Genomic DNA, 26,836 nt, shown 5'->3' with positions numbered 1-26,836 from the left:
GAGTTTGGTAACAAACCTGCAATAAACAACACAGAGCACCTTTAGCATCAAGGCACAAACACACATAAAACATGAATGCAATGCGGTCCGCAAGTTAGCGTCAGCACTGCTGTGAAAGTGCAGTTTAATGGAGGCATGGATACTCACACATAGGCTGCTTTGGCACAGCTGCTGCTGGTTTTATGCCAGGAGACCACCATTGCTAGTGGGATCTTCCTTTTATCATAGCTTGGGCAGCAGTCCACCCCTACGCCAGAGGCCTTTTCTTTGGAGATAAAGAGACTAAGTTACTAAGATTGAATATTACTGCAACTCACACACACACTCACAGGCACACATACACACAAGCACACACACACAAGCACACACACATACATACACACACACACAAATGCACACACACACACACACACACACACCCCACTCCAGCAGGTTTGAGAGACTCACCAGAAGAGACGAGCTCAAGAGAGCCGAGCAGCGCGAGGATCAGCAGAGCGCTCAGTTTCATCGCTGTGTTCATTTTGACTGGAGACTGCAAGCAGAGAGAGGAGCTGCTGGACTCTGGATCAGAGAGAGGAGCTGTGCTGGTGAGATGACAGAATCTCTCAGTTATATATACTGTATAAAGAGGTAGGAGTCGGGGAGGGGGGGATTCCTCCTCAGACCTTCTCCTAATTCATGAGGAAGTCCACATGAATTCTCTTTCTAAGAATGAGGGTGATAGATTTCTTTTGTAGCCTTCCTCGTTACCCTGGGCAGGAACCCTGAGTAAGGAAGTGAAAACAAAAGTGGTTATTTTAGCCAAATTTCAGTATGCTAATGCGTCATCTGTAATGCTTGCAGATAGCGCGCACGAGCAGGTCTTGAGCAAGCAGACTTGAGACTACACAACCTGTTTTATGGACTACTGCAGGGTTCAAATCAAAGCCATTTTTAATGAATGAACAAGTGAATGAATGACTGAATGACTTAATTGATTTTTTCCTTGACAATTCAACATCATTAGTCAGAATTATATTTACAGAACACAATGTGAACATACAGTGCACTCCAAAAGTATGAGAGCATTAGAGTGAAATTTGTTATTTTTTCCATATACTTAAGTCAGTGGATCCCAGACCTGTTCCTGGAGACCTACCATCCTGTAGGTTTTAATTTCAACTCAATTCGGCAGACAGATTCTACAAATTAGCATCTCAACGAGATCTGTAGCTGTTGAATGAGGGGTGCTTTGTTAGGGTTGGAGTGAAACCCTGCAGAATGGTAGATCTCCAGGAAGAGGGTAGGGAACCACTGATTTAAGGAATTTGAATTTAAGATCAAAGGTGAATACGAGACAAAAGTTCAGACAATCAGCTTTTTTTCATGGTATTTAAATGCATATATGTTTTACCATTTTTATTTTATTTTATGTATTTACTTATTTATTTAATTGACAGGTACAATACACATTGATCAACATCACTATTCTGTGATGTAAATGTGCCAGATTTAGCCAGATCCCTAAATTCTATCTGTTGTCCCTGGGCAGGCTGAAATTTACACATTAATAACAAACAGACCAGACTAGAAGCCATAGTACAGCATTAAAAGCACATAAAAGCAGACACACAGAGCTTGTATGCGCATGAGCAACATAGAAGCAGGCACATGCAAAGGATCAATGGGGCACATAAGGCAAGCATATACAGCACAAAACAAGCTCATACTAGAGAAAGTATTAAAGCATAAAAACGCACAAAACGATGCATCACATGATGACATGCAAAGACTCCACAATATTACACAACGCACATGCAGTTTAGTACTTACTTAACAGCCATATACATACATACATATACACACAGTATACATATATAAACAACATTGTAATATTTAAATATCCTGTTGACATTGTTGATTACCCAATTACCAAAATTTTTAATTTCGGGTGAATGTGCCAATGTTAGTCAGGTCTCTCAGGTCTGCGGGCAGGGTGTTAAAATATGTGATGCTTTAAAATAAAAGGCTGATTGGCTAAAAGTGCTTTTCCTTAATGGTATTATGCAATCCCCTCTTATGGATGCCCTAGTAGACCTACTTGTAGTTTTTTCACAAACTCTTTCAGCACAGGAGGAGCGAGACCATTAATGATTTAAAAAACTAAATGTGCGTCTGCAAATTTGACCAGATTTTCCCAATTTAGGAGGTCATACTTGGCTAAGATGTCACAGTGAGGATGTCGGTTTGACCCGTTGTCCAGGACCATTAGAACTTGTTTCTATACTGTCTCAATGGGTTTGAGAGTTGTCTTACATGTCTGTGTCCAACTAGTTTGACAGTTAGTGATATGAGGGAGAATCATGGCATTCATAAACAATTAAAAGAAATTTGTTTTGGATAAAAGCGCTATATAAATGCAGTCCATTTACCATGTGTCATTAGGACGCTTCTGTGACGATAAGAGCACAGTTTTAAAACAATTGGTATTAAATGGGGGATATGATGTGCAGCTGACTATATGCCCAACAAAGTATTTGTTGTAAATTGATCTTATTGTCCACAAATTGCATGTTGAGAACCGGTCTCGAGCTGGACCCAAACACAGGACTCAGCAGAAGTTATAATAAAAAGGGGTTTGAGTACAGACAGAGACTGTAGGAACCAGGGCAGACTTGGGACAGGAACAGTGAGGGTAGGTGCAGAGGTCCGGGATCCGGCTTGGTGCTGAATGGAAATACCTCCAGTGTCAGTGGCGGAGCTGGGCTGGAGACTGGGAGGCCGGCGAAGGACGGGCTGGATCAGGAGGCAATTGGGAAGAACAGGGAACATGGAACTAGACGCAACGCAGACAACACGTAGACACGACAGACAGGGAAACACTGAACAAGGTACATGAACAAACAAACAAACAAACAATCTGTGGCCAAGGAAACAGTGCGAGGTGAGGAAACCGAGAAAGGTGCAGAGGAAATGGGGTATAGAAAATAGTGCAAGGCTAAGCTATAACACAATTGCAAGAGTGACGCTGGGCAACAAATCAACGATCTGGCAAAGACAGAAACAAAAAGTGTGGCTTTAAAGCCTGGTGCTGATTGGAATTAATCAGGGAGGGTGTGAGGAATGTGACCTGAAACGAGTGTGAAAATTGCTGAGGGCTGGAAGTGATTAGGGAGTGCATAGGGAAAGATCACGCCCACCCTGTGGGGAAAAGCAAAGACGTGGTGAGGAATAAGGCACGCGGAACAGAAATAACTGGAACACCAGGGAAACCATAAAACAACCGAAACACGGGGGCATGACACTGCATTGTCATCAATATCGTAAATATCTCAATCCAAAATAATTTGAAGTTTGTTTGTTTGCTGCAAGAAGAAACATCAAAAATAGTCAAATAAGATTCAATTAAGAGCAAGACAAAACTGTGAAAAAAGGCTTTATTTAACAGAATATTTAATTTACAGTGTAATCAATAAATAACAAATAGGGAAAGAACAGTTAATTTATTGACACTCCTCTTCTGTTTTTCAGTTCAAATTCAGAGTCCAACAGGAAGTCATTGTGGTGAGTGACAGCCTGTGAGTTTAGTGGGGAGGGCCTCGGGATATGGTTTTGATTGACACGGTTGTGACTTTCCTTGACCCGCTGTCCACCTGAGTCATGTGACTGCGCACCCAGCCCTCGGAGGGATTTAGACATAGGCGCCTTCCGAGCTCGGTTACAAATCTGCAACAAGCAACACAGAGCTCCATTAGCAACTAATGAACAAGCACACCAAACAGCAGTGGGTAATGAAATAATATTAATAACATATAATATAGTGTATAGCGATGTAAACTCAGCTGAGCATCAGTGCTCTCACAGCATCAAAGCAAAACAGACATCGTACTCTGTGCTTCGATCACAGCCAGTCAGCAATGCAATAAGTCAGTCAGCACTCCAGTAAAAGTTCCTGTTGTGGGAGGAGTCTTGCAAGTAGAAATGAGTGCTGAGCCCCAGAGTGAGGTCAGACCATGCGAGAATATTGTGCTGTAATCCTAGATGTACGCTAAGGACGGAGGCATGATACTCACACTACTGCTGCTTTGGCACAGCTGCTGCTGGTTTCATGCCAGGAGACCACCATTGGTAGTGGGATCCTCTTTCTTTCATAGCGTGTGCAGCAGTCCGCCCCTACCCAAGAGTCCTTATCTTTGGAGATAAAGAGACTAAGTTATTAAGATTGAATATTACTGTAACTCACACACACACTCACACACACACACCCGACTCCAGCAGGTTTGAGAGACTCACCAGAAGAGACAAGCTCTAGAGAGCCGAGCAGCATGACGATCAGCAGAGCGCTCATTTTCATCGCTGTGTTCATTTTGACTGGAGTCTGCAAGCAGAGAGAGAGGAGGTGCTGGACTCTGGATCAGAGAGAGGAGCTGCTGGACTCTGGATCAGAGAGTGGAGCTGTGCTGTGTGAGATGACAGAATCGCTCGGTTATATATACTGTATAAAGAGATGGAAATCAGGTGTTACGTCCCCACGCGTGTGTATGTGTTTGTTTTGTTGTTTTCTTCCTCCTCTGTGTTTTTCCATTCTCCTCTCCACGCATCTCCTTCATTTAGGTGTCCGTCTGCTATTGGTTCCCGGCACGTCACTCATCATTCGAGCCCCGCTCCAGCACCCAATCCGAAACAGCGCGACAATTCAAAAACCCTTCCGTTCTCCGTCGCCTGGCTTCATGCCATACTTGCTCATTTCCACTGTATTCTGTAATTATCCGCATGTCATTTGTTGTGCTTGTATAATCCTGCGTGTGTGTTTGCCACTTAATTGTTTCCAAGTGTTTCCAAATACCTAGGTTAGGTATTTATTTTTAGTAGTTTAGGTTAGAGGGTCACTATCGGATTAGGTTAGGCAAACTTGAGAGTTTTGATTTTTACTCTGTTCTTTTCTTTGGCACCGCTCTCGTTCCTTCTCCCCCGTATGTGTTACGTCTGTGCCTTTACTTGAAAAAATTGTAAATAGCTCACCTTCACGCACACCAGTTTTGCACTATATTTTGTTGTTTTGTTCTGTCCACTTTCAACCAACCCACACCCCGACCTTATGTTACCTCCCTATATACCCCTATACACTCTGGGGTCGTAACATCAGGGATGGGGAATTCCTCCTCAGAACTTCCCTGGAGCCCCCTTCTTCCTCTTTTTCTGGGTTCTAAGTAGCGCTTCTGTTCTGTTACAGAGAATACAGCTTCTGCAGTAAGAGGTGTCAAATGTCTAAGAAAACGCATCTTGTTGTTCCTGCGATTTAGCCTTACTATGGCATTTTCTTCTATCATTTTTTTCAAGCATCTAAGGTGCTCAAACAGATCACAAGTGATTTAAGTTAATAGACCACTGGGTCTACTGGACTACTGTTGGATCTGAAGCTGACATATTTCTATTGTACTGAATAAGAAATGAATGTATAAATGAATCCATTTGACATGTCTGTGAGAACTTTACTACAAATAATTTTGATTGCCAAGCCTGCTGTCCACATACATTTGGAAATGTAGTGTATGTATAAACTTGTTGATCAAAACAATTTTCAGAGGACCTTAGAAGAATATCAGTAGAGATGCATAAAAATGGAAAGGGCCACAAAAGTATTTCTAAAGGCCAGGGTGTTCATAAATCCACAATAAGCCAAGTTGTCTACAAATGGAGGACATTCTGTACTTTTGCTACTCTCTCCAGGAGGGGGCATCCTGCAAAGATCACAACAGCACATAATGCAGTGCTAAGGGAAGCCAAAAAGAAATAGGGTACCAGCAAAGGACCTGCAGAAATCCCTTGAACTTGCTAAAGTCTCTGTTCATGTATCCTCTATAAGAAAAACACTAAACAATGATGGTATTCATGGGAGGACACCACAGGGGAAACCAGTGCGAAACTGTGTGATATTAGTTTAAGCAGAATGTGTTTGTCTATTATTGTGACTTAAATGAAGATCAGACCACATTTAATGAGTAATTAATGCAGAAATTCAGAAAATTCCAAAGGGTTCATAATTTCCTGCAACTTCACACATACAAATATAGAGATTCTTAATCAGCATTAAGCACCACACATCCCTTACAGCAAATACAAATGAATAAATTAATAAATAATGATGTGTGTTTGTAGGAAAAACCAGTGGTGCCAATAGTCTCTCTGGTCTGTATAGTCAGAAAACACAGTTATTCACCTATTTGTGCAACAGGTTGTTTTGACATGCAAAATAGATTTGGGGTTTAAAATTAATCATAGGGGCCCAGTGAGGGTGGGTCATTTTTTACTCTTTGAACAAGGGATTTGCATGATATGAAGCTGGCCCAATAATACAAATCATATGAATACTGGCATTTAGTTTTATTGTTATGTTAAAAAATGATGATATGCCAAAAAGTGCTAAATTTCATTGCTAAAATTCATGTGACTTATGACTGTTTTCTCCAGGTATAAGTCACATCCTTATTTGAACAAAATCTTTAAAAAAAATCGGCAATTTGAGCTGAACACTTAACTAGCAATGTTTGCTGTAAGTACACTTCATCTTAGATCTTAGTTTGTGACATGGAACAAACATGCACATGTTGCAATGTTTAGTAAAGTTGCTGTACTGTAAGGATCTTTTCCCTGCTTTGTGAATTTAAGCGGGAATAATCAAGAATCATTAAACAAGAAACAAAGTTTGTTACAAAAGCATTTAATAAGTTACCTGGAAAAATTTTATGTACAACTTATAAAACAGAAAAATGAATGTAGGAAAAGGAACAATGCATTATGAACAGGAAAAGAACAGACAATATTGCATGAATGAAATCCAGGAATATCAGATGTAATTAGACACATTCCTCTCTTATGTTCTTGTGTGTCCCATCGCAGTGTCCAACAGGAAGTCTTCGTACAGATTGACAGCCCACTGGGGTGTTACATTACATTACATTACAGGCATTTAGCAGACGCTCTTATCCAGAGCAACGTACAACAAGTGCATCAGTTCAACATTCACAGATGCAGAAGGGCTGGCCTTAGGCTTTAGTGTTCATCTTGCTGGTTCCTGGTGCTACAGTGGTGGCTGACCTGCTGTCCACCTTAGCTGCGTGGCTCCTCACCCAATCATGAGTAGGATCCACACATATGCGCTTTCCGCGTTTGGTAACAAACCTGCAATAAACAACACAGAGCACCTTTAGCACCAAGGCACAAACACACATAAAACATGAATGCAATGCGGTCTGCAAGTTAGCGTCAGCACTGCTGTGAAAGCGCAGTTTAATGGAGGCATGGATACTCACACATAGGCTGCTTTGGGACAGCTGCTGCTGGTTTCATGCCAGGAGACCACCATTGCTAGTGGGATCTTCCTTTTATCATAGCTTGGGCAGCAGTCCACCCCTGTGTCAGATTTATTATCTTTGGAGATAAAGAGACTAAGTTACTAAGATTGAATATTACTGCAACTCACACACACACACACACACACACACCCCACTCCAGCAGGTTTGAGAGACTCACCAGAAGAGACACGCTCCAGAGAGCCGAGCAGCACGAGGATCAGCAGAGCGCTCAGTTTCATCGCTGTGTTCATTTTGACTGGAGACTGCAAGCAGAGAGAGGAGCTGCTGGACTCTGGATCAGAGAGAGGAGCTGCTGGACTCTGGATCAGAGAGAGGAGCTGTGCTGGGTGAGATGACAGAATCTCTCGGTTATATATACTGGACAGAGAGGTAGCAGTTGGGGAGGGGCGATTCCTTCTCAGACCTTCTCCTAATTCATGAGGAAGTCCACATGAATTCTTTTTTAAGAATGAGGGTGATAGATTTCTTTTATAGCCTTCCTCGTTACCCTGGGCTCTTAAAGTGCACGTTAATTTAGTGTGTTGAAAAATGCAGTGAGTAAGGAAGTGAAAACGAAAGCGGTTATTTTTGCCAAATTTCAGTACGCTAATGTGTCATCTGTAATGCTTGCAGATAGCATACACAAGCAGGTCTTGAGCAAGCAGAGCAAGCAAACAAAATTTTAATTACTGACAGAATATTTAAATTTCGTGTTAACATTGTTGATTACCCAATAACCAAATTTTTAAATTTTGAGTGAATGTGCCAATGTTTGTCAGGTCTCTCAGGTCCGCAGGCAGGGTGTTACAATAGCTGATGCTTTAAAAGAAAAAGCTGATTGGCTAAAAGCACTTTTCCTTAATGGCATTATGCAATTCCCTCTTGTGGATGCCCTCGTAGACCTACTTTTAGTTTTTTTCACAAACTCTGTCAGCACAGGAAGAGCGAGACGATTAAGGATATAAAAAACTAAACGTGCGTCTGCAAATTTGACCAGAATTTCCCAATTTAGGGGGTCATACTTGGCTAAGATGTCACAGTGAGGATGTCGGTTTGACCTTTTGTCCAGGACCTTTAGAGCTTGTTTGTATACTGTTTGTATACTGGGTTTGAGAGTTGTCTTACATGTCTGTGTCCAACTAGTTTGACAGTAAATGATATGAGGGAGAATCATGGCATTCAAAAACAATTAAAAAAAATTTTTTTTGGATAAAAGCGCCATATAAATGCAGTCCATTTACCATGTGTCATTAGGACGCTTCTGTGACGATAAGAGCACAGTTTTAAAACAATTGGTATTAAATGGGGGGTATGATGTTCAACTGACTATGTGCCCAACAAAGTATTTGTTGTGCTGATCTTATTGTCCACATAACAAACTGCATTGTCATCAATATCGTAAATATCTCAATTCAATATAATTTTAAGTTTGTTTGTTTGCTGCAAGAAGAACAATCAAAAAAAGTAAAATAAGATTCAATTAACAGCAAGACAAAACTGTGACAAAAAGGCTTTATTTAACAGAATATTTAATTTACAGTGTAATCAATAAATAACAAATAGGGAAAGAACAGATAATTTATTGACACTCCTCTTCTGTTTTTCAGTTCAAATTCAGAGTCCAACAGGAAGTCAGTGTGTTGAGTGTCAGCCTGTGAGTTCAGTTGGGAGGGCCTCAGGATGTGGTTTTGAGTGACACGGTTGTGGCTTTCCTTGACCTGCTGTCCACATGAGTCATGTGACTGCGCACCCATTCCTCGGAGGGATTCACACATATGCGCCTTTTGCGCTTGGTTACAAATCTGCAACAAGCAACACAGAGCTCCATTAGCAACTAATGAACAAGCACACCAAACTGCAGTGGGGAATGAAATAATATTAATAACATATAATATAGTGTATAGCGATGTAAACTCAGCTGAGCATCAGTGCTCTCACAGCATCAAAGCAAAACAGACATCATCGTACTCTGTGCTTCGATCACAGCCAGTCAGCAATGCAATAAGTCAGTCTGCACTCCAGTAAAAGGTCCTGTTGTGGGAGGAGTCTTGCAAGTAGAAATGAGTGCTGAGCCCCAGAGTGAGGTCCGACCGTGTGAGAATATTGTGAGTGCTGTAATCCTAGATGCACGCTAAGGACGGAGGCATGATACTCACACTACTGCTGCTTTGGCACAGCTGCTGCTGGTTTTATGATAGGAGACCACCATCGCCAGCGGGATCTTTGGTCCCTTTTTTATATCCGGGCAGCAGTTGCTGCCTGTGTTTATTCCTAGAGGGCCTGTATGAAACAAAAAACAATAAAATAAGATTTCACAATACTTTATCCCGCTCACTCACTCGCACACACACACGTACACACAAACACACAAATGCACACACACACACACACACCCCACTCCAGCAGATCTGAGAGACTCACCAGAAGAGACAAGCTCCAGAGAGCCGAGCAGCACGAGGATCAGCAGAGTGCTCAGTTTCATCGCTGTGTTCATTTTGACTGGAGACTGCAAGCAGAGAGAGAGGAGCTGCTGGACTCTGGATCAGAGAGAGGAGTTGTGCTGGGTGAGATGACAGAATCTCTCGTTATATATACTGTATAAAGAGATGGAAATCAGGGATGGGGAATTCCTCCTCAAAACTCCCCTGGAGCCCCCTTTCTTCATACGAACCAGCTTTACCAGGAGAACATCTTTAATTTCTCTTCTTCCTCTTTTTTTGGGTTCTAAGTAGCGCTTCTGTTCTGTTACAGAGAATACAGCTTCTGCAGTAAGGGGTGTCAGATGTCAAAGAAAACGCATCATGTTGTTCCTGTGTTTCCTTTCCTAAGATTTGGCCTTACTATGGCATTTTATTCTATCTTCTTCTTCAAGCATCTGAGGTGCTCATACAGAGCACAAGTGATTTCAATTAATAGACCACTGGGTCTACTGGACTACTGTTGGATCTGAAGCTGACATATTTCTATTGTACTGAATAAGACATTAATGTATAAATGAATCCATTTGACATGTCTGTGATAACTTTACTACATATAATTTTGATTGCCAAGCCTGCTGTCCACATACGTTTGGAAATGTAGTGTATGTATAAACTTGTTGATCAAAACAATTTTCAGAGGACCTTAGAAGAATAACTTTAGAGATGCATAACACTGGAAAGGGCCACAAAAGTATTTCTAAAGGCCAGGGTGTTCATAAATCCGCAATAAGCCAAGTTGTCTACAAATGGAGGAAATTCTGTACTTTTGCTACTCTCTCCAGGAGGGGGCAAAGATCACAACAGCACATCATGCAGTCCTAAGGGAAGCCAAAAAGAAATAGGGTACTAGCAAAGGACCTGCAGAAATCTCTTGAACTTGCTAAAGTCTCTGTTCATGTATCCTCTATAAGAAAAACACTAAACAATGATGGTATTCATGAGAGGACACCACAGAGGAAACCAGTGCAAAACTGTGTGATATTAGTTTAAGCAGATTGTGTTTGTCTATTACTGTGACTTAAATGAAGATCAGACCACATTTAATGAGTAATTAATGCAGAAATCCAGAAAATTCCAAAGGGTTCACAACTGCTTGCAACTTCACACATACAAATATAGAGATTCTTAATCAGCATTAAGCACCACACATCCCTTTCAGCAAATAAAAATTAATAAATAAATAAATAATGATGTGTGTTTGTAGGAAAAACCAGTGGTGTCAATAGTCTCTCTGGTCTGTATAGTCGGAAAACACAGTTATTCACCTATTTGTGCAACAGGTTGTTTTGACATGCAAAATAGATTTGGGGTTTAAAATTAATGGGAGAGGCTTTATCATAGGGGCCCAGTGAGGGTGGGTCATTTTTTACCCTGTGAACAAGGGATTTGCATGATATGAAGATTACACAAGGGTTAAGATAATGATTACGGCCCTGATTAATTAAGGTCTGCCTAATTGTAATTGTCCAGAAATCAACCTTTTATTTTTTGGATTTGGATGCGAAAAGCCAATCTTTCCATTTCAGTAATGCCGAATGTGCATTTGCACAATATAAGGAGTTTACTTTGTTGTAATTCTAGTTTGTATGCTTTAGCTGTTTGGTCTAAAAACTAAGGTTTTATGGGGCCATCAGTTTGTGCCATGTATGGGATTGGGGTTAACGCTGCATTTGAAAATTTATAGAAAATCTTTGTTAATGTCTTATGATTTTTAGTGCCAATCTGATTTTGCCAAATCGAGCGGCACATGGTAAGGAACCCCCTCTATGCTTATTTTATGCACTTAGAATTATACTGAGACTCCATAGTTCACTAACGAGTAGGCCCAAGTTGATGTAGCTAGAACCTGTACTTACCATTAAATTATTTTTTGTCCTGCACACATCTGTTTTTATTGCATTCATGCAATTTATTTTGGTTTTTGGATAATTTTATTCTTTATTCAACATCTAACTGTTCCTGTTTCCATCATGCTGTATACTGCTTCTAGATGGCTACAATAAAACCTTACAGCTACAGATCTATACATTTTTTAATTGATTCTTTTATCCAGCAAGGCTCAACTAATTGATTTTTCTTTTTATCTCTTTCAATGGCTGCTTTTCTTCTGTTTGTTATCAAGAAGCAAAATGTTTTGGCTGCATTACAATGTTTAATGGCTCTTTTGACCTTGCAGCTCAATGCTTAACAATAGAAAATTAACTGTTCACTGGACTCTTTAAATACAAAAACTATGCATGTCCTCTTGTGGTTGCAGAAAATGTGAACATGTGGCCACTGTCATTAAAAACCAAAGACAAATGCCTGCAATTGTCATGGAAAGCTGAATGCGTAACACCATGAATCAGTTTTTCATTTTTACTGTTGATAACAGTTATTCCAATGCGAGAGGTTTAAGTATGAACACTCTTTGATATTACTTAATTACTGTTGAAAAATTCAAAATGATATGAAGCTGGCCTGATCATACAAATCATATGAATACTGGCATTTAGTTTTATTGTAATATTTAAAAATGATGATATTAAACTGATACAAAATTGTTACTGGATGGTGCAGCAGTCACCTTTTATAGCAAATTACCAAAAAGTGCTAAATTTCATTGCTAAAATTCATGTGACTTATGACTTTTCTCCAGGCATAAGTCACATCCTTGTTTGAACACAATCTAAAACAAATCAGCAATTTGAGCTGAACATTGAACTGGCAAATGTTTGCTGTAAGTACACTTTATCTTAGATCTTAGTTTGTGACGTGCAACAAACATGCACATGTTGCAATGTTTAGTAAAGTTGCTGTACTGTAAGGATTTTTTTCCTGCTTTGTGAATTTTAGCAGGAATAATTAAAAAACTTTAAACAAGAAACAAAGTTTGTTACAAAAGCATTTAATAAGTTTCCTGGAAAAAAATGATGTACTTATAAAACAGAAAAATGAATGTAGGAAAAGAAACAATGCATTATGAACAGGAAAAGAACAGACAATATTGCATGAATGAAATCCAGGGATATCAGATTAGACACATTCCTCTCTTATGTTCTTGTGTGTCCCATCGCAGTGTCCAACAGGAAGTCTTCGTACAGATTGACAGCCCGCTGGGGTGTTAGGGCTGTCCTTAGGCTTTAGTGTTCATCTCGCTGGTTCCTGGCGCTACAGTGGTGGCTGACCTGCTGTCCACCCGAGCTGCGTGGCTCCTCACCCAACCATCAGTAGGATCCACACATATGCGCTTTCCGCGTTTGGTAACAAACCTGCAAAAAACAACACAGAGCACCTTTAGCACCAAGGCACAAACACACATAAAACATGAATGCAATGCGGTCCGCAAGTTAGCGTCAGCACTGCTGTGAAAGTGCAGTTTAATGGAGGCATGGATACTCACACATAGGCTGCTTTGGCACAGCTGCTGCTGGTTTTATGCCAGGAGACCACCATTGCTAGTGGGATCTTCTTTGTTGCATAGCTTGTGCAGCAGACCGCCCCTTCGTTAGCGCTCTCAGCTTTGGAGATAAAGAGACTAAGTTACTAAGATTGAATATTACTGTAACTCACACACACACACACACACACCCGACTCCAGCAGGTTTGAGAGACTCACCAGAAGAGACAAGCTCCAGAGAGCCGAGCAGCACGAGGATCAGCAGAGCGCTCATTTTCATCGCTGTGTTCATTTTGACTGGAGACTGCAAGCAGAGAGAGAGGAGCTGCTGGACTCTGGATCAGAGAGTGGAGCTGTGCTGGGTGAGATGACAGAATCGCTCGGTTATATATACTGTATAAAGAGATGGAAATCAGGTATTACTTCCCCACGCGTGTGTACGTGTTTGTTTTGTTGTTTTCTTCCTCCTCTGTGTTTTCCCATTCGCGTGTCCATGCATATCCTTCTTCTAGATGTCCATCTGCTATTGGTTCCCGGCACGTCACTCATCATTCGAGCCCCGCTCCAGCACCCAATCCGAAACAGCGCGACAATTCAAAAACCCTTCCGTTCTCCGTCGCCGGGCTTCATGCCATGCTTGCTCATTTCCACTGTATTCTGTAATTATCCGCATGTCATTTGTTGTGCTTGTATATTCCAGCGTGTGTGTTTGCCACTTAATTGTTTCCAAGTGTCTTCTACCCCTTGTTATTATTTGTTATACTGTGTATTGTCTGGGGAGAAGTGAACAGGTAAGATACGGTTTATGTTATATCCACTGACACGTCTGCTCGCACGTAGGTAGATCACTGTACAGATACACTAGGTTAGGGGCGGGTGCCACTCCCTGTACTTTGTTTGATATAAATAGCGTAGAATGGTCAGTTAGGTTTTGTTCTTCGTATTTATTTTTAGTAGTTTAGGTTAGAGGGTCACTATCGGATTAGGTTAGGCAGACTTGAGAGTTTTGATTTTTACTCTGTTCTTTTCTTTGGCACCGCTCTCGTTCCTTCTCCCCCTTATGTGTTACGTCTGTGCCTTTACTTGAAAAAATTGTAAATAGCTCACCTTCACCTGTAATTAAACGCACACCAGTTTTGCACTATATTTTGTTGTTTTGTTCTGTCCCCTTTCAACCAACCCACACCCCGACCTTATGTTGCCTCCCTATATACCCCTATACACTCTGGAGTCGTAACATAAATGGGGGCTCGTCCGGGATATTGATCAATTCATTCCCGTATTAAAAAAAAAAAAAAAAAAAAAGAATTCCCTGGGTGTAGTTGGTGTGTGGTGCCTTACGCTTCTGTGCGTCTGTGCAACGTGGGACTTTTGGTGGTGTAGCGTTTTAGTAGGGTGTGCTACCAGTATTCAGCATGGCCCCGTTTGACTTGGAAAAGTTTTTGGAAAGACCGACTCTGGAGCAGGTTGATTATTAATAGCGGAGCATTTCAACATATCCGTGTCAGGGCAACTGTTAAAAAAGGAAATTAAGTCTGTTGACCTTGAGAGGTTGGTGGAGTTGGAGCTGGTTGTGCTGTCTGCCTTGTCAGATTCCGAGGCCAATGCCGATGAGGCGCCAGGTGCTGAAGCATTTCCTGCGGTGCCTAGAACAAGACCGCTGATGGCGCCGGCTAGCCTGGGTGCCACCGCTACAACGGAGGTAGAGGCGAAAGCTCCAGCTACCTCGCCTCGCTTTGATCCGTACTCGCCGGAATCCTCAGGTTCCAAAGTGGGGGCCCTTGTGAAAATTCGATTGGCACGACTCCAAATGGAGGCGCAAGAAAAGGCAGAGGCACGGCAGGCAGAGATGCAGTTGCGTCTTGAAATCTGTAAATTGGAGCTAGAGGCAGAGAAGGAGATTAAACTGCGACAGCTTGAATTGGAAGCAATGAAGGTTGCGCAGTCGCCTCCTATAGCTCCTCGCAGTATGGCTCCTTCACCAGTCGGTTCCAGGGACACCTTTGATGTCAGTAAAAATATTCTCCCTCCTTTTCGTGAGTCCGAGGTGGACACGTATTTTAGTGCGTTTGAGCGCATCGCTGTTTTGTTGCGATGGCCTAAGGATGTGTGGCCACTGCTGCTCCAATGTAAATTAGTTGGCAAAGCACAAGAGGTATGTTCAGCTCTGCCTCTCCAGGATAGCTTAAATTATGACATCGTAAAAGCTGCTGTTCTGCATGCATACGAGCTTGTTCCAGAGGCATACAGGCAGAGGTTTAGAAACCATAAGAAACCTCAATCTCATACCTACGTTGAGTTCGCCCAAGAAAAGGGTACACTGTTTGATAAGTGGTGTGCAGCGAGCAAAGTCATTGAGTGAGCTTGTGTTGCTGGAGGAATTTAAAAATTGCTTGCCAGATCGTATCATGGTCTATTTGAATGAACGGAAAGTCACTTCCCTGTCGGAAGCAGCTGTTCTTGCGGACGAGTACGTGCTCACTCACAAAAATGTTTTTCTGGCCGCTCGTAGTGAGAGGAGCACCGACACAGTTGTCACTAGCTCCCAGTCACAGCCCAATCGTACTAGACCACTCGCTACTCGATTTACAGAGGATCGGGAATGCTTTTATTGCCACAATGAGAGATACTGGTGCTGCCCAGTCTTTCATCCTCATTGAGGTGCTTCCCCTGTCTGACAAGTCTTCCTGTGGTTCCAGTGTTTTGGCACAAGGCATCGAAGTGGGTTTTATGACCGTACCTTTACATCGTGTGCACATACAGTCTGATTTGGTTAGCGGCTGTTTTAGAGTGGGAGCACGACCTACACTTCCCGTGAAAGGTGTTACATTTATTATGGGAAATGATATTGCAGGAGAAGTAATGCCTGTGTTAGAGGTGTTGAATGGCCCGGTGACAAGCCCTGTGACCGACACTCTGTCCGAGTCCTGTCCTTGAGTTTTTCCCTGCCTGCGCGGTTACTAGGGCCCAGTCACGCAAATTAGGTGACCTAGTGGACCTGTCCGACACTGTTCTTGCTCCAATATTTGCTTATGACGAAAGTCCTATGCCTGTTCTCAAACTGTCAGTGAGTTCGGAGGAGCAGGTTGATCAGTCGTCTGACAAGGTGACGAGTTCTGAGATGTTGAAATTGCCGGTTAACAGTACACAGTTAATTACCGCACAAAAGGGGGACCCCAGTCTTGTTAAGTGTTTTTCTTCCGTGTGTAGCCTGGAGGAGGCAAAAGAGAAAGAAGTAGGCTACTTCATTGATAATGGCATTTTGTTGCGGAAATGGAATTTACATGGCACTGGAAAAATGGAGTGGAGTGCTGTGTATCAGATTGTCGTACCTCAGGTGTATCGCCAACATGTGTTGAACTTGGCACACGATCACTCCTGGTCGGGACATCTCGGTGTCACAAAAACCTACAACCGCATTCTCATGCATTTTTTCTGGCCAGGCTTGAAAGCAGATGTAGCTCAGTTTTGCCGAACTTGTCATATTTGTCAAGTTACCGGAAAGCCTAATCAGGTTATTCCACCTGCTCTCCTGTGTCCGATTCCAGTGATTGGTGAACCATTCGAGTACGTGATTATTGATTGCGTTGGTCCGTTACCAAAATCCAAGTCAGGCAATCAGTTCCTGCTGACCATTATGTGTTTGGCTACCAGGTATCCCGAAGTGATACCTCTACGTAAGATTACCGCCCCTGCAGTAGTGAAAGCTTTGCTTAAGTTTTTCTCAACATTCGGTTTGCCAAAAGTGATACAATCAGATCAGGGAACAAATTTCATGTCCAAACTTTTCTCCCGAGTCATGCAGTCTCTATCCATTAAACATAAGGTCACCAGTGCCTACCATCCAGAGTCTCAGGGTTCCCTGGAACGTTTCCACCAGACGTTGAAGTCCATGCTGCGCAAATATTGCCTTGACAGTGGACGGGAAACCATTCAAGAATCCTTAGGTTTCAGTCCAGCAGAGTTAGTCTTTGGTCACAATGTTCGTGGACCCCTAAAGATTCTCAAAGAACAGTTTTTGTACACAGACTCGAAACCAAAATTGAATGTGCTTGATTACGTTAGTCAATTAAGAGAGCGTTTGCACCAGTTTATGACAAGAAAGCGGTTTCCCGCATATTTAAACCTGGTGATAAGGCTATGTTTCTCTTGCCTATTGCTGGTTCTGCCCTCTCAGCCCATTTCTTTGGCCCATATGTAATCGACAAGAAATTAAATGACAGAGATTTTATTATTCGTACACCTGACCGCAAACGACAATCTCGCATTTGTCACATAAACATGTTGAAAGTACCATTCCCAAGATACAGAGAACTTGCTGTTACGGTACTCAGAACAGACTGCAGAGGGTGCGGTCTCATCTGTTGCCTCGGCCTCTAGGGTTGTTCATATTGATGGCGATGATGAGGATGGCCTCATCTTGTGGAACGCACCTCAGCCGTGTGTTCGGTTGGCCAATGCGGAGATTTTGAGCGATCTCCCCTCTCACTTGTTGTATTTGTCCGAAGGTCAAAAGAAAGACGTTATGTTATTGATACATGGTTACCCATGCCTTTTTAATGATGTACCCTCCCGAACTACAGTGTTACAACATGATATAGACGTGGGCGGTGCTGCACCTATCCGTCAGCATCCGTATCGTGTTAATTCCACCAAAAGAAAAATTATGAAAAGGGAGGTTGAATACCTGCTCGATAATGGTTTAGCTGAGCCCAGTTTAAGTCCCTGGAGCTCTCTGTGTCTCTTGGTTCCAAAACCAGATGGTACATCTCGATTTTGTACAGATTACAGAAAAGTAAACGCTGTCACAGTTCCAGACTCTTATCCGTTGCCTCGTATGGAGGATTGTATAGACAACCTTGGATCAGCTGCATACATTACTAAATTAGATTTACCGAAGGGATACTGGCAAGTTCCCTTAACACAGCGTGCGTCTGAAATTTCCGCTTTTGTGACCCCAGATGCTTTTCTGCAGTATTCTGTTATGGCTTTTGGTTTGAGAAATGCTCCCGCAACGTTTCAACGATTAGTTAATTTCGTTTTGGCAGATGTTCCTAATTGTAATGCATATCTATGTAGCCCTCCCACCACAATGCTCATTTACATAATATACATAGGTAATACTGAAACCTATGACACTTCCACTAATACACTAAAATGCATGGGAGGAGCTGTGATGGGATGCACCAGTTTACTCTATGTCTAGGGATCTCACTTGGAAGACTGGGAGGCTTCAGGTAGCTTTAAAGATGTTAGTATGTAGCTATACTGCTTGTGAACAATGACTCCCATGCATAAACACTTTGACTCACGAGCCCCCACTTTGAGCACTCACACTCAAAGAACCAGTTATTTTATTAACCTAAAATGGTGCTCTACCTGTGCGTAACATTTGACTCCACGTATAAGGAGTAAAACCACAATACCAAAATACGCCACATTATAATGAGCTTAATCAATTTCAAGAGAAAAATATGCAATAACACTATACACAGTCCAGAATATATCTTTAACTACAATAGTGGCATTTATTTTTAAAAAACACCAAAGTGCCATCAACTTGACGCCATTCAAACTTAGGCAGCCCATACACACTGCATGGCCCCTGTAACTGTCACAGTATTAAATGAAAGAAATGAACACGAAACCAAAATAACAAACTAAAGAAAATAACTCGGGATTTTAGGCTGTTCGTGCACAGTTTGTCTTTATACGTTGGCGCGCATGTTGTTTTTGCACAGTTTTGCACTATATTTTGTTATTTTGTTCTGTCCCCTTTCAACCAACCATCAACCAACCCACACCCAGACCTTTTGTTACCTCCCTATATACCCCTATACACTCTGGGGTCGTAACATCAGGGATGGGGAATTCCTCCTCAGAACTTCCCTGGAGCCCTCTTCTGCCTCTTTTTCTGGGTTCTAAGTAGCGCTTCTGTTCTGTTATAGAATACAGCTTCTGCAGTAAGGGGTGTCAAATGTCTAAGAAAACGCATCATGTTGTTCCTGCGTTCCTTTTCTAAGATTTAGCCTTACTATGGCATTTTATTCTATCATTTTCTTCAAGCATCTAAGGTGCTCATACAGAGCACAAGTGATTCCAGTTAATAGACCACTGGGTCTACTGGACCACTGTTGGATCTGAAGCTGACATATTTCTATTGTACTGAATAAGAAATGAATGAATAAATGAATCCATTTGACTTGTCTGTGAGAACTTTTCTACAAATAATTTTGATTGCCAAGCCTGCTGTCCACATACTTTTGGAAATGTAGTGTATGTATAAACTTGTTGATCAAAACAATTTTCAGAGGTCCTTAGAAGAATAACTGTAGAGATGCATAAAACTGGAAAGGGCCACAAAGTATTTCTAAAGGCCTGGGTGTTCATAAATCCACAATAAGCCAAGTTGTCTACAAATGGAGGACATTCTGTACTTTTGCTACTCTCTCCAGGAGGGGGCATCCTGCAAAGATCACTGCAACTGCACATAATGTAGTGCTAAGGGAAGCCAAAAAGAAATAGGGACCTGCATAAATCTCTCGAACTTGCTAAAGTCTCTGTTCATGTATCCTCTATAAGAAAAACACTAAACAATGATGGTATTCATGGGAGGACACCACAGTGCGGAACTGTGATATGAATTTAAGCAAAGTGTGTTTGTCTATTATTGTGACTTAAATGAAGATCAGACCACATTTAATGAGTAATTAATGCAGATATTCAGAAAATTCCAAAGGGTTCACAACAGCTTGCAACTTCACACATACAAATATAGAGATTCTTAATCAGCATTAAGCAACACACATCCCTTTCAGCAAATAAAATGAATAAATAAATAAATAGATAAATAATGATGTGTGTTTGTAGGAAAAAACAGTGGTGTCAATAGTTTCTCTGGTCTGTGAAGTCGGAAAACACAGTTATTCACCTATTTGTGCAACAGGTTGTTTAGACATGCAAAATAGATTTGGGGTTTAAAATTAATGGGAGAGGCTTTATCATAGGGCCCAGTGAGGGTGGGTCATGTTTTACCCTGTGAACAAGGGATTTGCATGATATGAAGATTACACAAGGGTTAAGATAATGATTAAAGCCCTGATTAATTAAGGTCTGCCTAATTTTACAAAAATTTATAGAAAATCCTTTGGCAATAAAAATCATAAGACATTAACAATCTGATTTTGCCAAATCGAGCGGCACATGGCAAGGAACCCCCTCTATGCTTATTTTATGCACTTAGAACTATGCTGAGACTCCATAGTGCACTAACGAGTAGGCCCAAGTTGATGTAGCTAGAACCTGTACTGACAATGAAATTATTTGTTGTCCTGCACACATCTGTTTTTATTGCATTCATGCAATTTATTTTGGTTTTTGGATAAGTGTATTCTTTTTTCAACATCTAACTGTTCCTGTTTCTATCATGCTGTATGCTACTTCTAGATGGTTACAATAAAACTTTAAAGCTACAGATATATAAATGTTTTCATTTATGCTTCTGCCCAGCAAGGCTCAACTCATTTTTATTTTTATTTAATCTCTTTTTCAATGGCTGCATTTTCTCTGTGAGTCAATAAGAAGCATAATGTTTTAGCTTTTTACCTCGCAACTCAATGCTTAACAATAGAAAATTAACTGTGCACTGGTCTCTTTAAAAAAACTATGCATGTCCTCTTGTGGTTGTAGAAAATGTGAACATGTGGCCACTTTCATTAAAAACCAAAGACAAATGACTGCAATTGTCATGGAAAGCTGAATGCATAACACCATGAATCAATTTTTCATTTTTACTGTTGATAACAGTTTTTCCAATGCAAGAGGTTTAAGTATGAGCACTCTTTGATATATTGAACACTTAATTACTGTTGAAAAATTCAAGATGATATGAAGCTGGCCTGATCATACAAATTGTATGAATACGGGCATTTAATTGTATTGTGATGTTAAAAAATTATGATATTAAACTGATACAAAATTGTTACTGGATGGTGCAGCAGTCACCTTTTACAGCAAATTGCCAAAAAGTGGTAAATTTCATTGCTAAAATTCATGTGACTTATGACTGTTTTTTCCTGGCATACATCACATCCTTATTTGAACAAAATCAAAAAAAAATCAGCAATTTGAGCTGAACACTTAACTAGCGATATTTGCTGTAAGTACACTTCATCTTAGATCTTAGTTTGTGACATTCAACAAACATGCACATGTTTCAATGTTTAGTAAAGTTGCTGTACTGTAAGGATTTTTTCCCTGCTTTGTGAATTTTAGCAGGAATAATCAAGAAACATTAAACAAGAAAAAAAGTTTGTTACAAAAGCATTTAATAAGTTACCTGGAAAAATTTTATGTACAACTTATAAAATAGAAAAATGAATGTAGGAAAAGAAACAATGCATTATGAACAGGAAAGGAACAGAAAATATTGCATGAATGAAATCCAGGAATATCAGATGCAATTAAACACATTCTTCTCTTATGTTCTTGTGTGTCCCATCGCAGTGTCCAACAGGAAGTCTTCGTACAGATTGACAGCCCGCTGGGGTGTTAGGGCTGGCCTTAGGCTTTAGTGTTCATCTTGCTGGTTCCTGGTGCTACAGTGGTGGCTGACCTGCTGTCCACCTGAGCTGCGTGGCTCTTCACCCAACCATGAGTAGGATCCACACATATGCGCTTTCCGCGTTTGGTAACAAACCTGCAATAAACAACACAGAGCACCTTTAGCACCAAGGCACAAACACACATAAAACATGAATGCAATGCGATCCGCAAGTTAGCGTCAGCACTGCTGTGAAAGTGCAGTTTAATGGAGACATGGATACTCACACATAGGCTGCTTTGGCACAGCTGCTGCTGGTTTTATGCCAGGAGACCACCATTGCTAGTGGGATCTTCTTTGTTGCATAGCTTGTGCAGCAGTTCGCCCCTGCGTTAGCGCCCTCAGCTTTGGACATAAAGAGACTAAGTTACTAAGATTGAATATTACTGCAACTCACACACACACAAAAACAGGCACACACACACACACACATACACACACACACACACACACAAATGCACACACACACACATACCCCACTCTAGCAGGTTTGAGAGACTCACCAGAAGAGACACGCTCCAGAGAGCCGAGCAGCACGAGGATCAGCAGAGCGCTCATTTTCATCGCTGTGTTCATTTTGACTGGAGACTGCAAGCAGAGAGAGGAGCTGCTGGACTCTGGATCAGAGAGAGGATCTGCTGGACTCTGGATCAGAGAGAGGAGTTGTGCTGGTTGAGATGACAGAATCTCTCAGTTATATATACTGTACAGAGAGGTAGGAGGGGGGGAGGGGGGATTCCTCCTCAGACCTTCTCCTAATTCATGAGGAAGTCCACATGAATTCTTTTTCTAAGAATGAGGGTGATAGATTTCTTTTATAGCCTTCCTCGTTACCCTGGGCTCTTAAAGTGCACGTTAATTTAGTGTGTTGCAAAAATGCTGTGAGTAAGGAAGTGAAAACGAAAGCGGTTATTTTAGCCAAATTTCAGTACGCTATTGTGTCATCTGTAATGCTTGCAGAAGGGGGCACAAGGAGGTCTTGAGCAAGCAGAATTGAGACTACACAGACAGCCTGGTTTATGGACTACTGCAGGGTTCAAATCAAAGCCATTTTTAATGAATGAACAAGTGAATGAATGACTGAATGACTTAATTGATTTTTTCCTTGACAATTCAACATCATTAGTCAGAATTATATTTACAGAACACAATGCGAACATACAGTACACTCCAAAAGTATGAGAACATTAGAGTGAAAGTTGTTATTTTTGCCATATACTTAATGCAGTGGTTCTCAGACCTGTTCCTGGAGACCTACCATCCTGTAGGTTTTCATTTCAACTCTTAATTCGGCACACCGATTCTACGAATTAGCATCTCAACGAGATCTGTAGCTGTTGAATGAGGGGTGCTTTGTTAGGGTTGGAGTGAAAACCTGAGGGATGGTAGATCTCCAGGAAGACGGTAGGGAACCACTGATTTAAGGAATTTGAATTTAAGATCAAAGATGAATGAGACAAAAGTTCAGACAATCAGCTTTTTTTCATGGTATTTAAATGCATATATGTTTTACCATTTTACTTTTATTTTATGTATTTACTTATTTATTTAATTGACAGGTACAATACACATTGATCAACATCATTATTTTGTGATGTAAATGTGCCCAGATTTAGCCAGATCCCTAAATTCTATCTGTTGTCCCTGGGAAGGCTGAAATTTACACATTAATAACAAACAGACCAGACTAGAAGCCATAGTACAGCATTAAAAGCACATAAAAGCAGACACACAGAGCTTGTATGCGCATGAGCAACATAGAAGCAGGCACATGCAAAGGATCAATGGGGCACATAAGGCAAGCATATACTGCACAAAACAAGCTCATACTAGAGAAAGTATTAAAGCATAAAAACGCACAAAACGATGCATCACATGATGACATGCAAGACTCCACAATATTACACAACGCACATGCAGTTTAGTACTTACTTAACAGCCATAATATACATACATACATATACACACATTATACATATATAAAAAAAATTTAATATTTAACTATCATGTTGACATTGTTGATTAACCAATTACCAAAATTTTAAATTAGGGTGAATGTGCCAATGTTGGTCAGGTCTCTCAGGTCTGCGGGCAGGGTGTTAAAATATGTGATGCTTTAAAATAAAAGGCTGATTGGCTAAAAGCGCTTTTCCTTAATGGTATTATGCAATCCCCTCTTATGGATGCCCTAGTAGACCTACTTGTATTTTTTTCACAAACTCTTTCAGCACAGGAGGAGCGAGACCATTAAGGATTTAAAAAACTAAACGTGCGTCTGCAAATTTGACCAGATTTTCCCAATTTAGGAGGTCATACTTGGCTAAGATGTCACAGTGTGGATGTCGGTTTGACCTGTTGTCCAGGACCATTAGAGCTTGTTTGTATACTGTCTCAATGGGTTTGAGAGTTGTCTTACATGTCTGTGTCCAACTAGTTTGACAGTTAGTGATATGAGGGAGAATCATGGCATTCATAAACAATTAAAAGAAATTTGTTTTGGATAAAAGCGCTATATAAATGCAGTCCATTTACCATGTTACTTTAGGACGCTTCTGTGACGATAAGAGCACAGTTTTAAAACAATTGGTATTAAATGGGGGGTATGATATGCAGCTGACTATATGCCCAACAAAGTATTTGTTGTACTGATCTTATTGTCCACATAACAAACTGCATTGTCATCAATATTGTAAATATCTCAATTCAATATAATTTTAAGTTTGTTTGTTTGCTGCAAGAAGAAACATCAAAAAAAGTAAAATAAGATTCAATTATCAGCAAGACAAAACTGTGACAAAAAGGCTTTATTTAACAGAATATTTAATTTACAGTGTAATCAATAAATAACAAATAGGGAAAGAACAGATAATTTATCGACACTCCTCTTCTGTTTTTCAGTTCAAATTCAGAGTCCAACAGGAAGTCAGTGTGGTGAGTGACAGCCTGTGAGTTCAGTTGGGAGGGCCTCAGGATGTGGTTTTGATTGACACGGTTGTGGCTTTCCTTGACCTGCTGTCCACAAGAGTCATGTGACTGCGCACCCAGCCCTTGGAGGGATTCACACATATGCGCCTTCCACGCTTAGTTACAAATCTGCAACAAGCAACACAGAGCTCCATTAGCAACTAATGAACAAGCACACCAAACTGCAGTGGGGAATGAAATAATATTAATAACATATAATTTAGTGTATAGCGATGTAAACTCAGCTGAGCATCAGTGCTCTCACAGCATCAAAGCAAAACAGACATCATCGTACTCTGTGCTTCGATCACAGCCAGTCAGCAATGCAATAAGTCAGTCAGCACTCCAGTAAAAAGTCCTGTTGTGGGAGGAGTCTTGCAAGTAGAAATGAGTGCTGAGCCCCAGAGTGAGGTCCGACCGTGTGAGAATATTGTGAGTGCTGTAATCCTAGATGCACGCTAAGGACCGAGGCATGATACTCACACTACTGCTGCTTTGGCACAGCTGCTGCTGGTTTTATGCCAGGAGACCACCATTGCTAGTGGGATCTTCTTTGTTTCATATTTTGGGCAGCAGTTCGCCCCTGTGCTAGGGCCCATAGCTTTGGAGATAAAGAGACTAAGTTACTAAGATTGACTATTACTGCAACTCACACACACACAATCACAGGCACACACACACACACACACACACACACACATACACATACATACAAACACACACACACAAACACACACCCCACTCCAGCAGGTTTGAGAGACTCACCAGAAGAGACAAGCTCCAGAGAGCAGAGCAGCACGAGGATCAGCAGAGCGCTCAATTTCATCACTGTGTTCATTTTGACTGGAGACTGCAAGCAGAGAGAGAGGAGCTGCTGGACTCTGGATCAGAGAGAGGAGCTGTGCTGGGTGAGATGACAGAATCTCTCGGTTATATATACTGTATAAAGAGATGGAAATCAGGGATGGGGAATTCCTCCTCAGAACTCCCCTGGAGCCCCCTTTCTTCATACGAACCAGCTTTACAAGGAGAACATCTTTCATTTCTCTTCTTCCTCTTTTTCTGGGTTCTAAGTAGTGCTTCTGTTCTGTTACAGAGAATACAGCTTCTGCAGTAAGGGGTGTCAAATGTCTAAGAAAACGCATCATGTTGTTCCTGCGTTTCCTTTCCTAAGATTTAGCTTTACTATAGCATTTTATTCTATCATTTTCTTCAAGCATCTAAGGTGCTCATACAGAGCACAAGTGATTTCAGTTAATAGACCACTGGGTCTACTGGACCACTGTTGGATCTGAAGCTGACATATTTCTATTGTACTGAATAAGAAATGAACGAATAAATGAATCCATTTGACATGCCTGTGAGAACTTTACTACAAATAATTTTGATTGCCAAGCCTGCTGTCCACATACTTTTGGAAATGTAGTGTATGTATAAACGTGTTGATCAAAACAATTTTCAGAGGTCCTTAGAAGAATAATTGTAGAGATGCATAAAACTGGAAAGGGCCACAAAGTATTTCTAAAGGCCTGGGTGTTCATAAATCCACAATAAGCCAAGTTGTCTACAAATGGAGGACATTCTGTACTTTTGCTACTCTCTCCAAGGGGGTGGGGGGGGGGGGGGGGGGGGGGGGGGGGGGGGGCATCCTGCAAAGATCACTGCAACTGCACATAATGTAGCGCTGAGGGAGGTCAAAAAGAAATAGGGTACCAGAAAAGGACCTGCAGAAATCTCTTGAACTTGCTAAAGTCTCTGTTCATGTATCCTCTATAAGAAAAACACTAAACAATAATGGTATTCATGTGAGGACACCACAGAGGAAACCAGTGTGGAACTGTGTGATATTAGTTTAAGCAAAATGTGTTTGTCTATTATTATCACTTAAATGAAGATCAGACCACATTTAATGAGTAATTAATGCAGAAATTCAGATTATTCCAAAGGGTTCACAACTGCTTGCAAATGTGTATATATACGTTCAGTAATAGACCTCCATCTTTTCGATGCTCAGTCAGTATTATGCGTTCAAAGATAAAAACATCGGATAAAACACACGGTGGCCTTTTTAACATTG

The 26,836-nt window shown here is 41.1% G+C and overlaps 5 protein-coding genes across 5 annotated transcripts in view; all 5 read right to left on the bottom strand.

The window, feature by feature from the left end:
* Positions 1 to 13,588, bottom strand: part of LOC118227291 — a 30,570-nt gene extending 16,982 nt beyond the window's left edge. The window contains exons 1-2 of the mRNA XM_035417542.1: positions 13,516 to 13,588; positions 448 to 576 (exon numbers count right to left, since the gene is read on the bottom strand). Of these exons, the coding sequence (XP_035273433.1) occupies positions 448 to 520 (73 nt within the window). The 5' untranslated portion in view covers positions 521 to 576; positions 13,516 to 13,588. The remainder of the gene's footprint in view (positions 1 to 447; positions 577 to 13,515) is intronic.
* LOC118227292 (C-C motif chemokine 17-like) lies at positions 3,409 to 4,993 on the bottom strand. Its single transcript, XM_035417543.1, has 3 exons — positions 4,273 to 4,993; positions 4,053 to 4,170; positions 3,409 to 3,705 (listed from the first exon to the last, which is right to left on the bottom strand). Exons 1-3 carry the CDS (start codon positions 4,343 to 4,345, stop codon positions 3,564 to 3,566), a joined length of 333 nt encoding a protein of 110 aa, XP_035273434.1. The 5' UTR covers positions 4,346 to 4,993; the 3' UTR covers positions 3,409 to 3,563.
* Positions 8,833 to 9,914, bottom strand: LOC118227297 (C-C motif chemokine 3-like). The gene is made up of 3 exons (XM_035417550.1): positions 9,756 to 9,914; positions 9,491 to 9,614; positions 8,833 to 9,136 (listed from the first exon to the last, which is right to left on the bottom strand). The coding sequence occupies exons 1-3, from the start codon at positions 9,826 to 9,828 to the stop codon at positions 9,010 to 9,012; spliced, it is 324 nt and encodes a 107-aa protein (XP_035273441.1). The 5' UTR covers positions 9,829 to 9,914; the 3' UTR covers positions 8,833 to 9,009.
* On the bottom strand, positions 12,282 to 13,666 carry LOC118227293 (C-C motif chemokine 4-like). Its single transcript, XM_035417544.1, has 3 exons — positions 13,413 to 13,666; positions 13,197 to 13,314; positions 12,282 to 13,065 (listed from the first exon to the last, which is right to left on the bottom strand). Exons 1-3 carry the CDS (start codon positions 13,483 to 13,485, stop codon positions 12,930 to 12,932), a joined length of 327 nt encoding a protein of 108 aa, XP_035273435.1. The 5' UTR covers positions 13,486 to 13,666; the 3' UTR covers positions 12,282 to 12,929.
* Positions 13,667 to 21,692: 8,026 nt separating this feature from the next.
* LOC118228166 lies at positions 21,693 to 25,597 on the bottom strand. Its single transcript, XM_035419502.1, has 6 exons — positions 25,525 to 25,597; positions 25,243 to 25,360; positions 23,997 to 24,016; positions 22,299 to 22,463; positions 22,023 to 22,140; positions 21,693 to 21,891 (listed from the first exon to the last, which is right to left on the bottom strand). Exons 1-6 carry the CDS (start codon positions 25,595 to 25,597, stop codon positions 21,756 to 21,758), a joined length of 630 nt encoding a protein of 209 aa, XP_035275393.1. The 3' UTR covers positions 21,693 to 21,755.
* Positions 25,598 to 26,836: the final 1,239 nt, after the last annotated feature.

Source organism: Anguilla anguilla, chromosome 5 (genome assembly GCF_013347855.1).
Source record: "Anguilla anguilla isolate fAngAng1 chromosome 5, fAngAng1.pri, whole genome shotgun sequence".
Lineage (NCBI taxonomy): Eukaryota > Metazoa > Chordata > Actinopteri > Anguilliformes > Anguillidae > Anguilla > Anguilla anguilla.
This window is presented reverse-complemented; position numbering and strand designations above follow the sequence as displayed.

What these genes read in the sequence shown, in the direction of transcription:
- LOC118227292 (XM_035417543.1), bottom strand. Translation starts at nt 4,345, where the DNA reads ATGAACACAGCGATGAAAATGAGCGCTCTGCTGATCGTCATGCTGCTC. An exon ending in TCTAGAGCTTGTCTCTTCTG is followed by an intron (nt 4,171 to 4,272) that starts GTGAGTCTCTCA and finishes TTATCTCCAAAG; the next exon opens with ATAAGGACTCTTGGGTAGGG. An exon ending in TGTGCCAAAGCAGCAGTAGT is followed by an intron (nt 3,706 to 4,052) that starts GTGAGTATCATG and finishes TGCTTGTTGCAG; the next exon opens with ATTTGTAACCGAGCTCGGAA.
- LOC118227297 (XM_035417550.1), bottom strand. Translation starts at nt 9,828, where the DNA reads ATGAACACAGCGATGAAACTGAGCACTCTGCTGATCCTCGTGCTGCTC. An exon ending in TCTGGAGCTTGTCTCTTCTG is followed by an intron (nt 9,615 to 9,755) that starts GTGAGTCTCTCA and finishes TGTTTCATACAG; the next exon opens with GCCCTCTAGGAATAAACACA. An exon ending in TGTGCCAAAGCAGCAGTAGT is followed by an intron (nt 9,137 to 9,490) that starts GTGAGTATCATG and finishes TGCTTGTTGCAG; the next exon opens with ATTTGTAACCAAGCGCAAAA.
- LOC118227293 (XM_035417544.1), bottom strand. Translation starts at nt 13,485, where the DNA reads ATGAACACAGCGATGAAAATGAGCGCTCTGCTGATCCTCGTGCTGCTC. An exon ending in TCTGGAGCTTGTCTCTTCTG is followed by an intron (nt 13,315 to 13,412) that starts GTGAGTCTCTCA and finishes TTATCTCCAAAG; the next exon opens with CTGAGAGCGCTAACGAAGGG. An exon ending in TGTGCCAAAGCAGCCTATGT is followed by an intron (nt 13,066 to 13,196) that starts GTGAGTATCCAT and finishes TGTTTTTTGCAG; the next exon opens with GTTTGTTACCAAACGCGGAA.
- LOC118228166 (XM_035419502.1), bottom strand. Translation starts at nt 25,597, where the DNA reads ATGAACACAGTGATGAAATTGAGCGCTCTGCTGATCCTCGTGCTGCTC. An exon ending in TCTGGAGCGTGTCTCTTCTG is followed by an intron (nt 22,141 to 22,298) that starts GTGAGTCTCTCA and finishes TTATGTCCAAAG; the next exon opens with CTGAGGGCGCTAACGCAGGG. An exon ending in TGTGCCAAAGCAGCCTATGT is followed by an intron (nt 21,892 to 22,022) that starts GTGAGTATCCAT and finishes TGTTTATTGCAG; the next exon opens with GTTTGTTACCAAACGCGGAA.